The 16003-nt window shown below is 38.3% G+C and overlaps 2 protein-coding genes across 4 annotated transcripts in view; one reads left to right on the top strand and one right to left on the bottom strand.

Annotated features, from left to right (window-relative positions):
* The first annotated feature begins 1303 nt into the window (after window positions 1-1303).
* Window positions 1304-16003, top strand: part of LOC130909905 (uncharacterized protein C7orf50 homolog) — a 26923-nt gene continuing 12223 nt past the window's right edge. For all 3 annotated transcript variants that reach the window (XM_057826851.1, XM_057826850.1, XM_057826849.1), the window contains exons 1-7: window positions 1304-1436; window positions 1967-2098; window positions 2212-2328; window positions 2495-2602; window positions 2760-2873; window positions 5979-6092; window positions 15607-15794. In XM_057826851.1, the coding sequence (XP_057682834.1) occupies window positions 1982-2098; window positions 2212-2328; window positions 2495-2602; window positions 2760-2873; window positions 5979-6092; window positions 15607-15794 (758 nt within the window). In that variant the 5' untranslated portion in view covers window positions 1304-1436; window positions 1967-1981. The remainder of the gene's footprint in view (window positions 1437-1966; window positions 2099-2211; window positions 2329-2494; window positions 2603-2759; window positions 2874-5978; window positions 6093-15606; window positions 15795-16003) is intronic.
* On the bottom strand, window positions 6920-12771 carry LOC130909906 (uncharacterized). The gene is made up of 2 exons (XM_057826852.1): window positions 12341-12771; window positions 6920-9940 (listed from the first exon to the last, which is right to left on the bottom strand). The coding sequence occupies exons 1-2, from the start codon at window positions 12341-12343 to the stop codon at window positions 8867-8869; spliced, it is 1077 nt and encodes a 358-aa protein (XP_057682835.1). The 5' UTR covers window positions 12344-12771; the 3' UTR covers window positions 6920-8866.

Genomic DNA, 16003 nt, shown 5'->3' with positions numbered 1-16003 from the left:
TCCCAAACACACAGCCAGGGCAACAAAGGAGTGGCTTCGTAAGAATCATTTCAAGGTCCTGGAGTGGCCTAGCCAGTCTCCAGATCTCAACCCCATAGAAAATCTGTGGAGGGAGTTGAAAGTCTGTGTTGCCCAACGACAGCCCCAAAACGTCACTGCTCTAGAGGAGATCTGCATGGAGGAATGGGCCAAAATACCAGCAACAGTGTGTGAAAAGCTTGTGAAGTTACAGAAAACGTTTGGCCTCCGTTATTGCCAACAAAGGGTACATAACAAAGTATTGAGATGAACTTTTGGTATTGACCAAATACTTATTTTCCACCATGATTTGCAAATAAATTCTTTACAAATCCAACAATGTGATTTTCAGTTTTTTTTCCCCCACATTCTGTCTCTCATGGTTGAGGTTTACCCATGTTGACAATTACAGGCCTCTGTAATATTTTCAAGTGGGAGAACTTGCACAAATAGTGGTTGACTAAATACTTATTTGCCCCACTGTACGTACAAATAAAAGCAGTACAGAAAAAAACAGTTTACCTAGAATAAACCCTTATTAACAATATTTCCCTTTTACATAGTAAGACATACAAAAATAAATAACAGAATATACAAATTACAGAGAATAAAACATGTTATTTACTAAGCAATTTAGCATAAGTTTCTAGAACTGACTTGCATTTATTGTTTTGTTTCATATTAAGTGATTCAATTTCAACCAAAATTGATTTAAAGTTTGGATTTACGTTTTGAAATTTAGATTTATGAATATGATCTTTCCCCAGCAATATATAAAAATATAGTATTGTATATATATATGTTTTCATCTTTGGATTCAAATACGGTAATAATTGTTTTTCCTTTTAATTCAACCTTTTGTTTGGTATGAAATAAAATATATTTTTGAACATTTGTCCAAAACTTTGCTCTAATGGGGCAACCATAAAACACATGAGGTATATTTTTAGGCTCAGTCTTACAGAATGTGCATTTGTTGTCAACATCCTTAAAAGTTGCACATAAATTGGGTATATTTTATGTAAAATCTTCAAATGCAAGTCCCTTACTTTGTTGGAAACAAACAGTTTAAAAGAAACAAGCCACGCCTCTCTCCATTTAATATGATCAAACTGCGCATTCCAGAAGAATTTCCCACGAGGTACAATTTTCCTATTTCTATAAAAAGATTCCCTTAAATGTTTGTTCGTACATTTTTGCTTAAAAGATCTATATCTTTTAAGTAAAGGATATTCGCATTAACAGGTCTGAAATTAGCTTGCCGAGTTACGCATCCCTTGAATGCGTCATCGTTTTGGGCCAATCACAGAACTGTAATTTCATCCAATCAGAGTTCTGTATGGAGACGTCATTTCCTGGTTGTGCGGCGTGCTAGTCAACGTGTGTAGTGTGCTGTCTATATCACTTCGTCGTACTGTGTGAGTAAAATTAATTTATTTAGATTTCTTAACATAGAAACCCCACAACATTTTAATGTAGTTTAAGTTTGTTCTTACAAATTACGTTTTCTGTTAGTTCGTAACTATAACCTAGTAATCTTTTTTGCCAGAGCACATTTGAAGTGAGTGAAAGAGCTTCATTTAGACAAAAGTAGTGGTTTGGCGTTGTTTATTGTGGTCTAAATGTATTCTATTCACACTGTAAACATTTCCAAATTGTTGTCACCATCTCGAAAATGAATGAATGAATGAAATGTTTATTGTCATCATAATCGGTTTCATTGACAGTTACAAAACGTGGAATAATTTGCCCGAGAAATAAATCTTTGACAGTTACAAAACGTGGAATAATTTGCCCGAGAAATAAATCTTTGACAGTCACAAAAAGTGGAATAACCTGCCCGAAGAAAGAAAGGAAACCGAAGACAGACAATCTAAAATAGAAAATCTAAACATGGTAAACAACTCCTTTCTTTTCTGTTCATTCATTTTGTTTATGTTCATTGCAGGGCTTGAATTTGAACATGGCTGAAGACAAATTACAACAAAAGTCATCAAAGAGGACGAAATTGCCAACAACTGACGATCAGATTTGTATGGCACAAACCAAAGAACGCAAAAGGAAGAGGTTGGAATTAGAGGTTAGTAGATGAAGAACATGTTTTTTGTTGGAAAACAGTTTCATTGTTTGGTTCAGAAGTTAATTTAACTGGACTTGGAAGAACTGACTGGCTATCTTTTCCCTTTTACCCAGGAAGCTCCAGTTAGAATTCCAGACATCAGTCTTGCGGCAGAAGAACAACAGAAGACCAAAGTGAAAAAGCACAAAAAGAAAAAAACAACAGACCAAGAGGCAACAAAAAATATTGAAGTATGTTTTTTTTTTTTTTTTAATTAACCGTTTAACACCTGAGCCTATTTTGTCCGAATTTGCATACCTTTAATGTTGCCTTTATATTCCAAAGAAAAAAATGTTCGGAAGTTAATTTAACTCGATTTGGAAGCACTGACTGGCTTTTTTTTTACCTTTTACCCAGGAAGCTCCAGTTAGAATTCCAGACATCAGTCTTGTGGCAGAAGAACAACAAAAAACCAAAGTCAAAAAGAAAAAAACAACAGAGCAAGAGGCAACAAAAAATATTGAAGTATGTTTTTTTTAATTAACCATTTAACACCTGAGCCTATTTTGTCCAAATTTGCATACCTTTGATGTTGCCTTTATATTCCAAAGAAAAAAATGTTCACAAGTTAATTTAACTGGACATGGAAGCACTGACTGGCTATTTTTTACCTTTTACCCAGGAAATTCTAGTTCAAATTCCAGAAATCAGTCTTGCGACAGAAGAACAACAAAGGACCAAAGTCAAGAAGCACAAAAAGAAAAAAACAGAGCAAGAGGCAACAAAAAATATTGAAGTATGTTTTTTTTTGTTTTTAACTAATTAACCCTCTAACACCTGAGCCTATTTTATCCGAATTTGCATACCTTTGATGTTGGGTTTATATTCCAAAGAAAAAAATGTTCACAATGACCTGGTTGGGTCCCTTTTTTCAGGACACCATAACCTTCATGTCCAAACTGTTGTTTTCTTCTTATAATCAACATTTTTGACCCAAAAAGACAAATCTAAAATCTTTTGTCAGAATTTGTAATATTGATGTCCCGTTGACAACCAAACTTGCTCGACAAACCGTCTTGAAGCTTGCTAATATTTATTCAACTTGTTAGGATAAACCTTATGGGGAAAGTAAGGTGCATCCGATCTGATAACGGGACTGAATATACTTGCAATGAGTTCCAAACATTGTTGAGAAAAAGTGAAATAAGACACAAAACATCAGCGCCGTATTCCCCACACCAGAACGAGACAGCAATGAGAGAGGATGTATCCGCATGTCAGTGGAAATTAAACACGCTTTGGCTAAAAGACAACTTATTCTCCGTCAATTCTTCCTACGAATAACAGAAAAAAATAGGACTGAGTAATTTTATATTTAACAATTCAATACAAACTGCAGGTATGGTCCTAGGACTGCAGGTAATTCAAGAGAGGCCTGGCAAAAATAGCCATAAATACAGCAACAATCACATCAGTCAAAGTAATTCCCTGAATTTTCGGACTATATGGCGCACTTGAACTGAACTAAACTGAACTTGATGAAAAGCCTTGACCCACCAAATTCGACACGAAAATGGCATTTGTTCATAGATAAGTCGCACCGGACTATAAGCCGCAGCTGTCCTCACTGTATTATGGGATATTTACATCAAAAGACATTAACCGATAAGGTAACACTTTATTTGACAGCGGCATCATAAGACTGTCATTAGATCAAATGAACCACCATGGAGCTTTGAACCAATTGGCTGCGAAGCTTCATTGCTTCAAGAAGCTTTGTTTGGCCATCACTGCTCGCGTGGTGGAGACCGCGCAACTTCTGGTGTCAACACTGTTGTCGTCCAACATGCCACCTAACATGCATTGCAGCGCTACACATGTAAATAACAATTAAAATTCATGTTCTCTGCTAATTATTTCTTCAGTTACCTATCCAGTTGTTTCATTAATTGTTATGGTATTTGGTAACATTAACAGTGGCGCCATAAGACTGTCATACGACCATCATAATTATGACATGACACTGCCATGAGCATTAATGAATGCGTATGACTGATGTCATTTTGTGTCATCCGGCAAGTTATCTCACTTTTAAATGGATGTAAAGTTCCGAGCTGGACATAAATTGAGTTGGTGACATAATTCATAATGTCATTAATGCCCATGATAGTGTCATGCCATAATTATAACAGTCTTATGGTAGTCTTATGATGCCGCTGTCAAAGAAAGTGATACCTATTAACTCAAATAAATTAACAAATAAGCCGCACTGGACTATAAACCACAGGATTAAAAATGAGGGAGGGGGGGGGGGGAGCGGCTAATAGTCAGTAAATTACGGTACTGATATCATGAAGTCATTCTGTTGTGTGAACTTATCCTTTTTTCCAAACGGGTGAAGATTTGTTTAAAAAAATATATATACTGAAATCTACAGTCCCTGACAAAAGTGTTGTCGCTTATCCATTTTGTAGAAACAATTGCTAATAACCTGACTTTAAATTATTCAATTGGTTTCAGAAATGGCTCATATGAATGCTAAGACCCTCCCAAATGATGTTGAATGTACAAAAATATATTTGTTTCACTGAAAAAAGATTTACCATTTAATGAAGACATAAAGGTCTAATTCTGGCAAGACAAAAAATTTGTTGCCTACAGAAAGCAATGTGAAAATTGAACAAAAAATGTACTTCAAATGCAAAAATGTTACATAACATAAGCGAATTAAGTAGTGGTGCTGTGAGATCCAAATTTAATATTTTGTATGATTTCCATGGGCTTGAAGGACTGCATCCATGTGGTTCGGCAAGGATTCATACAATTTATTGAGGAAGTCATCGGGAACATCCAAGAAAGCAATCTTGCATGCCTCCCACAGTTCATCAACATTCTTGGGTTTCATCTTCCATGCTTCCTCTTTCATCCTGTTCATGTCTGGTGACTGGGCTGGCCAGTCCTGGAGGATCTTGATCTTCTTTTTCTTGAGGAACTTTGAGGTAGAGATTGAAGTATGCGATGGAGCACCATCCTGCTGCAGAATTTGTCCCTTTTAATGGTTAGGAATGTAAGAGGCAGCTAAGATTTGTTGATATTTCAGACTATTTATGTTGCTTCCCACCCTGCAGATCCCTCGCACACCCCCATACTGGATGTAACCCCAGACCCATCATTTTGCCACCACCAAACTTCACTGTTTTCTGAGTGAATCTCGGATCCATGCAGGCTCCAGTAGGTCTCCTGCAATATTTGCGGCGACTGGGGTGTAATTCAATGGAAGATTCATCTAAAAAAAATCCTTTTGCCACAAAACAGTGAGGCAATTTCCTCTTTCATGAGATCGATGGTGCCTATCACCTATCTCTTCGTGACCCAAAAACGCGAGTAGACCTGTGCTCTAACGTGCTACTAATGTAATGAACCGCCTGTGGGCTGAAACTCTTCGTGAGACAAAAACACGAGAGGAGCCTTGTGCTCATTTGGCTCAAACGTCGACCCGTAATCTAAACAATAACACTGTTGCGCCTGTGCACGCCATCAAACTGCGTCACCCAAATAGGCCAATAGGTGAGCGGAATTCCATTACTAAGCAAGATATGAAATATTATGACCAATAGGGCTGCAGGAATATTATCACGCAAATATTAAAAGCAGGGAGTACATACGTATCTTTTACATATTGTGTAGTATTTTTGCCTGTTGGCAAGAGGCAATATTTTCCTGAGTTGAACGTGTCATAACCTGAAAATAATGCTTGTAGAGATACCACTGTACTTTATTGGTGCATCTGTTAAGGGACCGAAAAAAAATCAATTGGGAGGATTGTAATTGGATCTTGTTTTGATAGAAATCGGAATTGTTATATTTTTTTTGACACGCATTTTCTTTTCCTGTTGTTCAGGAAGCTCCAGTTGAAATTGCAGACGTCCCAGTTGAGGAGGAACCTAAAGCCAAAATCAAGAGGAGCAAAAAGAAACAAAAAACTGAGCAAACAGAGATGACAAAGCAAATTGAGGTGCGCTCCATTTCAAATACTTGCATATAATTGTGTGTTATGTTTGCCAAAGATATCACGAGTTTAACTCATTGCCTACCATTAACGGCAATAGACATCCAATCCATTTTGACTGGGAGTAAGATTCTGTCATGGACCATGGTATTTTCAAAAAATTGGCATTGCGCTACTCCTGATTTGAACATCTCGACCACCCGGTGTAATATAATACATTAAGTGAGTTCAGTTGAATTCACACTGCTTATTAGGGGTGTGGCAATATATCGAAAAGGTGATATCTCGCAAAACTTTGTAGCCCAAAAGGTTATCGATATTCTCCCGTAAAGAATCGATATATTGTTTTAAAAAGGTGTCAGTTAAAAAAAAAAAAAAAAAAAAAATTTTTAAAGAAACCATCAGGTTGCTACCAAAGTCTTTCATTAGAATAGGGTCTATGTTGGCTCAAAGGCTGCCATTGACATCCAATCATAGAATTCACTATCAGTTGACGGGACACGGGGCCAATCTGAAGGGGGACTTATTTTCAAAAACTTAAAATTCAAATATTTTCAAAACCAAGGCTGTTAGCAACCCAAACCAAAACAGGCTCCTCCCTTTGCCATATATGAGTCCCTATGAGCAGCAACATACCGAATAAAATCCCGAATATATATATATATATATATTTTTTATAAAAGTATAACAAAATTTGAAATGGCTATAAAATTCTCAAATTTTACACTAGATGTGCAAAAATCACCAAATGCAGAGATAATCACCTATATTTTCAGGATCAATGGCAATATTTAACATATCAAATAAGTGTTTGCTTATAATAGCAACTTATATTTTTTATTAATTTAGTGCAAGTTTTCAACAGCTATTAAATCACTACATTTTCACATCAGAAACTTTAATGCATGCAGAATCATCTTAATTTTACACAACAAAAGCAAAATTTGCATTTATTTTATATATAAAAACAACTTATTTGGGTTGAATTCCCATATTGTGTAGTGATACAAAATCCAACATGGCGGCTGTCACGAAACGAAGACCTTTTTAAGTTGAAAATTCTTGTAAATAAATGCTTAAATCGCAAAATTTTTATAGATATGAAAAAAAAACAGTCTAGATTCTTGGTTAAAAGCAAAAAAACGGGCAGTTATCATTCATTTTACGTAACTATTTCGAGCAAAAGTTACGGTATTGGGTAATCCAACATGGCGGCCGTCACAAAAAAGAGCTTTTTAAGTTGAAAATTATTTTAAAGAAATGCTTAAATCGCAGAATATCTACAGATATGAAGGTAAAACATTCTAGAATCTTGGTTAAAAGTAAATAACGGGCAGTTGTCGTTCATTTTAGGTAAATATTTCAAGCAAAAGTTACGGTATTGTGTAATCCAATAAGGCGGCTGTCACAAAAAAAGATCTTTTTGAGTTGAAAATTCTTGTAAATAAATGCTTAAATCGCAGAATAACTACAGATATGAAGGTAAAACATTCTAGATTCTTGGTTAAAAGCAAAAAAACGGGCAGTTATCATTCATTTTACGTAAATATTTCAAGCAAAAGTTACAGTATTGTGTAATCCAACATGGCGGCCGTCACAAAAAAGAGCTTTTTAAGTTGAAAATTCTTTTAAATAAATGCTTAAATCGCAGAATATCTACAGATATGAAGGTAAAACATTCTAGAATCTTGGTTAAAAGTAAAAAACGGGCAGTTGTCGTTCATTTTAGGTAAATATTTCAAGCAAAAGTTACGGTATTGTGTAATCCAATAAGGCGGCTGTCACAAAAAAAGATCTTTTTGAGTTGAAAATTCTTGTAAAGAAATGCTTAAATTGCAGAATAACTACAGATATGAAGGTAAAACATTCTAGATTCTTGGTTAAAAGCAAAAAAACGGGCAGTTATCATTCATTTTACGTTAATATTTCAAGCCAAAGTTACTGATTTTATCCATTGATTAATTTTTTTCACAATGTTTCAAAGTGCATGCATGGTGCTATTTAGTATACTAATTACCTTGAATCCTCGACCAAATCAATCTTGAGACATTCCTTCCTGCTTGTACACAGTAAAACCTTCGTCCTATTTCAGCCTAAATCCGGCGTTAGAGCGCAGCGTGTGTTTGAGTTTATCACCGTGAAAGCCAAGTCAACATTTGGCCTGGGTCGGCCCCCTATGGCAAGGCATGGCACATTGTCTGTGGGAGCTGTTTTATCAACTGATGTTGGAGTCTATGATCCAATGCATTTTGACTGGATTGAACGACTAATGCCGTCAATGGCACTGACACCAGGGCATTTACAGGTTACGTACTGTTGATTTTGGGGACATTCATGAGTCCCTTCTTTTTCAGTAACCCAAAATCAACAGGAAGTGACCTTTAAATGCCCCCAAAACTAAAAGGAAGTGACCTGTAAATTCTCCAAGAGGAAGTGACTGAAAATCAACTGGAAATGACATTAAATACCCCAAAATGAACTCATTGCCTGGCATTGGCTGCCATTGATGGCCATAGACGTCCAAGCAGTTTGAAGTGGGAGGGATGGCAGCGAATGAACATTCGTTCATTCGCTGCCATCCCTCCCACTTCAAATGGATTGGACGTCTACCAGTGATAAACTCACAGCAAAAGGATGTAAATAGCTTTTTCTGTTTATTATTTATATCGTAGAATGATTTCCTGACCATGTATCACAAATCGTATCGCTCATATCTGACATTTTTGCTCTCAGTTCAAAGCAAAATATCTGAAGCAGGTCCAACATAACTTTTTGTATGTTCATGATTCGATATCTTGCAACGTGTCCGTAATCTCGATGTGCGGCGTGATGATGTTCCTGTTGGGCTGAGCGTGTTTGTGCACTCTCGGGCAGCAGTTCACAATCAAACCGAATAGTCCGCTTAGCTTCTCCCGACTTGGTTTGCTCGTGATGAGCACGAGCAGCAGGCTGACGCCGCTCCCTGCGAAGAAAACAAGCTCGGCAATGCTAATAAACGCTCGTTCCCGGTGGCTCAGCTCGCCTCGCGTTTGCTGTCGCGCCGCTCTCACCAGCGCCACGTTGTAAAAAAGATGGCAGAAGAAGAGCACGGCGTTCACCGATAGGTACATCGAACTTTCCTTTTTACCCAAGAGAAACCTTCCCTTTGAGTTTCGTTCTTTCGCGCAGCCACTTAGCACAATCGCTATTTGTAGAATGTAAGGCGCCAGAAAAGCCAAGCACAGCTTAGCGACGGCGTACGAAACTCCAGCTTGAACCGGATCCATAAAACAGTCAGTTTCCCGTTGAAGACTGTCACGCGGTCCTCGAATACCGGCTAAAATGAGAGAAATCAAAGTCGCCGTCGGGACCAATAGCGCCGCGGAAACACCGGGCCTCCTCAAGAGGAAGTCCAACGGCGGGTCTAGCGCCAGAAGATAAGCGATTAGCGCTAAAATTAGCAAGCCGCAGAGTGACGTCAAGTTGATGACGAAAGCCAACGTGGCGCAGCTCAATGGCGTCGTACGCAAACTGTGAGGACGGTGCGCCACGTTGTAGAAGGAGAAGAGTACCAGCAGGAGCTGGATGCAGGAGAAGGCCCAGAGAAGTCGGTCCGGCCAGGCCGCGCGGCGTTGCGCCCCATAAGTGCGCACAAAGTGGTAGATCAGAAAGCAGCTAGCCATTAAGGCGGCGGCGGCTAAAAAGGCGTAGACGTGGTTGGCTGTGGAAATCAGGTCGGCGGCAGCGATGCGATCAAGTACATTGGTCGGCGACGCCGTGGAGGTGTTGGGCAGTACATTGGTCGGCGACGCCCTGGAGGTGTTGGGGGTCGCAGTGGAGCCGTATGGCGGAGCTTGTGTGGTGGTTTCACTGGCCTGAAAGAAAAGTAAAACAGTTGTATGTCAATCCAAAATGACAGCAACAGACGGGACAAGTGAGGTAACACTATGGGTCTGCCATTTAATGCACCCCACCATTCGATTCAAATACAATTCAAGGTGCTACGAGTCAATTATTGAACGATGATCACGGTATTGACGATGATCACGATTAGCGATGCATCATAAATTAGGGGTGTGACAATATATCGTAATGGTTATATAATCGTGATACTTTGTATCCCAAAAGGTTAAAAAAAAAAAGAGGAAAAAAAAGGGACCAAAAAGTTGCTACCAAAATCTTCCACCATAATAGTGTCTCAGGTAACTAAGGCTGCCATTGACGGTGCTCAACGCCCAATCCATTTAGACTGCGAACGTTCGTTCATTCGAAATAGGGCTGCAGCTATCGTTTATTATAGTAGTCGATTAATCGATAAACTATTTAGTTCGAATATTCGAGTAATCTGATAAGGAACATAAAAAAGTTTACCTGAGCTGAGCCTCACCCGGTATATATATATTTAAAAAAAAAAGAGGATCTATGTACAACAACGGAACAATTGGCTAACTTGGATAGCAAAAGTTATCTAGCTTAAATGCTATAAAATGCTAACGCTTTTTTACTAAGCTCTCAACAAATGGCTCAGACACATATTCCCACAAAAAATGGCTAAATATACCTTTAAACTAAATTACGAATGCATTAAAAAATCATTAGCTCAAACAAACAAACGTTTATGTTGGTCTTAACAGGGAACAGATGGATTCAGCCATGTGAAATGAGGTAGACTAGAGGGACGTGTATCCACCCAAATCAATAAATGCAAACACTTTCAAAAACTATTTACTATTCAAATATTCACACAGCTGGCTCTCAAGTGTCCGATCGCGGGTGGAAAACACACAACGACAACAGAAAAGATGATGTACACACAGGCGTTGCGTCTGTAGAGATATTTTACAAGCATAAACAATGAACGTAGGTTCGCAGCCGTGTCTCTCTCTCTCTCGCCCCCTCGCTCAGAGACGCTGCGTAGCTGTCCGTCGTCTTCTGGCTTGTGAGCGCTCTTGTTCGCGTAAACAAGTGCGAGTGCGCCCCCACGTGGGCGTGAAAGCGCCACAAACTAAAAGCATGCATTTCAATATAAAAAAGTCAATGATACAATTGAATACACATTGCCAAAGGCAGAACGCGAACGTGCCGATAGCTATTAAGAGTTATTCAGATAACTATAGCATAAAGAACATGCTAACAAGTTTACCAAACCATCAGTGTCACTCAAAAACACCAAAATAACATGTGAAATGATATCATAATGTGTTAATAATTTATAAGTCGCTCCCGAGTATAAGTCGCACCCCCAGCCAAACTATGAAAAAAAAAAACCTACTACTTATAGACCGAAATATACGGTAGTTTAAACAAGCTCAGTGATGTGGCGTCTTTCAAGGATAGCGCTCCTATGAGTCTCCGGCAACATCAAAGCTTCAACAGCCGTCACTCATCCTTAACTTTAACAAGCAATCTCAAGCACGTCGCCAGCCAAGAAAAGCAGCAGGACGGAGAGTGATCCGACCGGGACATCTAAAAGTTTTTGGGCTTGTGGCCGGTGCTGTGTTGGCGCAGTATATTAGAAGTATTTAAAGTAGTGGTTCTTAACCTGGGTTCGGTGAGTAAGTCTAAGAGGTTCGGTAAAGGTAAAGGAATGCAGAGCCCTATTTTCGTACACTGATTAAATCTAGGCAAAGTGGCATTTTAAACAAGGTTTTGGACTGGTTTGCTCCTAATTTACAGGTTTAATCTATTTCTTTGGGCTGCTAGTCCTTGATCTGGAATTTTGATCAATCTGATCATTCTGATGTGACTGATCTGGAAGTTTGACTTGCACTTGGTATGAAGGAATACAACAGATCAGTGAGCAGCATGGTCTCAAATTTTTTTAGAACATCCTGTCAAATTGAGAAGAATTTTGAAGGGTAATTGGTTAAATTATTAGCTTGGTAGCCTAGATATATCGGTTTTGAATTTAGATAATTGCTTTATTACATAATTCCGAAGGGTTCGGTGAATCCACATGTGAAACTTGTGGGGTTCGGTACCTTTAGCAAGGTTAAGAACCACTGATCTAAAGGATCGATACTCGGATCGTGACATAAAGGATCGCGATATATCACCAGATGATATTTTGTCTATCACGGCAGCCAATCAGTTAAAAGATTGCCCTGATAAGGCTTTACAGAGCATTTTGGGAATTTTTCATATGAGCACTTAACCTATCAAAAGTATTGATTACTTATTTTTTTCCTCTTACTGGCACACAATAAGTATTTATTAATATTTTTTTTTAAATTACCACCTCCATCTGCTATGTTGCAACACATGTTTCCACTTACCATTTTTTTCCCACCCTACTCGTCGTCGTCGCTCACTTGTCTCCCGTTCTTATCTCGACGACTCCCGTTCAAGTCCGTCAGAAGCGACGACGCGTCTTTTCGCGAGGCGAAATCGGTTCGACTTCTGCGGGCAAAATCCCGCCAGCATACTTGCAGAGTGACTTTGCGGTCATGTGATCAGAAAATTTTCCGCCCCTCCTTTTTTTTTTTCTTCCTTTCACCTTGCAGACTGAAAACCGTTAAATCAGAGAGCATACTGGCTCCCTTGTTTGGCTTCCCCTGAGGGTCCAATTTTGTTTTTTTTAAACAGTCTGCAGTGACGTATTTTGGGGTTTAGTCGCTCTACTTTTTCCAGTAGAAATTAGAAACATTTGAAGTGTGTCGTCTTGAAGAAAAATAAATCACCACAAGAGTGCTGCACGTTGCATAAAGTTTAGTCTGCTTTGTGGTAAATACAGGAAATGGCTTGACAGAGTGCGATGCAACAGGAACTGGGGTTTTTTTGGGGGTAAACTTTCAGTTCAGGAAACTCAGTCACATACAGAATATTAGCAATTTTTTTTTTTTTTTATTGTATAAGTCAACAGGATGCATATTTTCTGAAATTTGAACAATACATTGACTTTTTTCAACTTAAAAAAAACAAGGACAGGATGCTAAATACCGAAATGGTGGTATATCTTGATACTTTGTATCCCTAAAGGTTATCGATATTATCCAGCCAATAATAGATATCGTTTTAAAAAGGTGTCGCTGTATTAACAAAAGGTCCAATAAGTTCCTACCAAAATCTTCCACTGGAATAGTGTCTGTATTCAGTCATTGGCTGCCATTGACGGCGCTAGATGCCCAATCCATTTAGACTGGGAGGGAGAATTCATTCCAAACCAGAGCTTTCGCAGCCAGTCTATCTGATTTTCGAGCATTTACAGTTCACTTTCTATTCATTTTAGGGCATTTACAGGTCACTTCCTGTTGAGTTTGAGTCACTTATTGTTTAGTCACCCAAAATCAGAGGTGGGTACTACCTAGGCATGTGCCGGTAAGAGATTCTGACGGTATGATAACCTTAAGCAAAAATATCATGGTTTCATAGTACCATACTTTTGCAATTACAGCTGTAAAATGTGTTATTTTGAGATATCTGGGTTAAAAAAAACTTTTCAACAGGATTTTTATTTTTCAAAACATACTAGCAAATTGGAAGATAAGTATAATTTTAAGTTGAAGTTAAAAAAAAAAATTCTGAGTAAGATTAAAATAAATGTAGTCCTTTAGGTGAGTGTAACGCCACATCTTAACATGATTATCATCAGAACAAAATAATTGGATTATTTTCCATAAAAAGCACGTGTGTATGACTCGTATCATGTTTACATTATACACACACACTTTCTCAACACAGTTGCCAGAGAGGAATAAATGTTTTGACACATTTAGAGCTGAAACGAATACTCGAGCAACTCGAGTAACTCGAGTTTAAAAACTGATCCGAGTAATTTTATCTACCTCGAGGAATCGTTTAATTTTGCCAGCTCTAAGCATCACATTTTGCCCGGACTACTTTTAATGTGGGACAACACGCTGACGTCACGTGCGTAGAGGAAGAAGCAATAAAAAACAAAAATAAAAAACCTTACTGCAGCCGACGTTGCTAAAAACTACGCCCGCATGTATGATGCTACGGTGGTAGCAGGTAGCGTCTGACGCGTCTCATAGATATCGTATGTATTTAGAACTAGATGCGAAATGACAGACTCGGCCACGTCTGGGCGGCATTAGTAAAAAGCCGCCATCTTAAAGCAGTAGACTTCTCAGCGCTAATAAATATAATGTCACTCGATCACGTAACGTTAGCCCTGCGGAGGGCTACGTTTCTATTAATTATGACCACTATCGATGCGTGGCTAACGTGTCTTACATACAGGCTTTATTTAATCTGTGAAAACATAGCACTGTAAAGTGATGGGGCTGTAAAATAAAACCGCTAACTGTCAGTTTTAGCTCAGTAGTCATTGCTGGATAAAACACCAAGTAGCACTGGTCCCTAATGTGCTCCAATACAGCAGGTATCATACATTTATTTTGAACACTGTAAAAACTCAAAATCCTATCAGGACTTACAGTTTAGACTAACTTAAAACTTACACAAATGGAAATTCAATTGAAAGTGAAAGCAATGATTTTTTTTTTTTCTAGTCACATCTGAGATGCAATTGTTGGCCGTTTTCCACAATGTGCATCGAAAATAAAGACACTGATTGACTGAAAATGGTTCAATATAAGATGAAATGTCTTTTTTTTCTCATGTATATTTATAATTGCTCTTTACCTAAAAAAAAGTTTTATCCGATTACTTGATAGCCGCAGCCCTAGACACACTAAATACTAGGGGTGTGACAAAATATCGAAATGGTGATTTATCATGATACTTTGTATCCCAAAAGGTTATCGACATGCTCCTGCCAAGAATCAAGATATCGTGTTAAAAAGGTGTCAATGTCGAAAAAATAAAATAAAAAGGAACCAACAAGTTGCCACCAAGATATTCCACCATAAAAGTGTCTCAGTTAACTCTAAGGGTGCATTGACGGTGCACGACGCCCGACGCCCATTCCATTTAGACTGGGAACGTTCGTTCATTCAAAACCATAGCATTCAGTCATTCTGTCCAATTTTCAGGACATTTACAGGTCACTTGCGGTTCATTTTAGGGCATTTACAGGTCATTTCCTGTTGAGTTTGAGTCACTGCCTATTCATTTGCGTGATTCCCAGATCACTTCCTGTTTTGTAACTCAAAATAAACAGGAAGTGACCCATAAAATATTCCAAAATCAACAGGAAGTAACTAAACATCAAGAGGTAAATGACCTTAAATGGCCCAAAATTACCTCATTGCCTGGCATTGGCTGCCACTGACGGCCATAGACGTTCAATCCGTTTGAAGTGGGAGGGATGGCAGCGAATGAACATTCACGCTCCCACCCTCCCAGTTCAAATGGATTGGACGTCTACTAGTGATACTCATTCCAATTCACAGCAGAAGCTTGTTTTTCTGTTTATTCGTTGTTTGTAGAATATCCTAGAATGATTGCCTGACCAATGTATCGATAATCGTTGTATCTTCAGATCGTTATCGTGAGCTTTGTGTCGCAAATCGTGTCATATCGTGAGTTAACAAGAGGTTCCCACTCCTAGTGAGTGCAGAATAAGTATAGATATAAATAATTATAGATTTGAGTCTTTTTACTCGTCTCATGATAGATTTCCAACCCACCTGAGGGAAGCGATGACTTAAGCCCAGAGGAGAGGCGGATACTGGAGAGGAAAATGAAGAAGATGATGAAAAAAGAAGAGAAGAAGAAGCTGAAAGCAGCGGCGATGACCTCACGGAAAAGCGAAGAAAGCAGTGGGCCCACCGCGTCACAGCAGGCTTTGGATTACCTCACATGGTAAAACATATGTGATTGTTTTGATAGTTGATTAATCACTGATTAATCATCTACTACTGATAATCAGAGAATATCGTATTTTTAAAAAATGTATTACTTGAAAACAAATATATATATTTTTTTATATTTAAATGTTTCCCTTTTTATACTTAAAAATCATAAATTTTCCCGTTTTTGAGAAATATTTAAAGTGCCTGTGACAGCAAAAA

Source organism: Corythoichthys intestinalis, chromosome 21 (genome assembly GCF_030265065.1).
Source record: "Corythoichthys intestinalis isolate RoL2023-P3 chromosome 21, ASM3026506v1, whole genome shotgun sequence".
Lineage (NCBI taxonomy): Eukaryota > Metazoa > Chordata > Actinopteri > Syngnathiformes > Syngnathidae > Corythoichthys > Corythoichthys intestinalis.
Note: the sequence above shows the minus strand (reverse complement) of the source record. Positions and strands in the feature narration are given on the sequence as shown.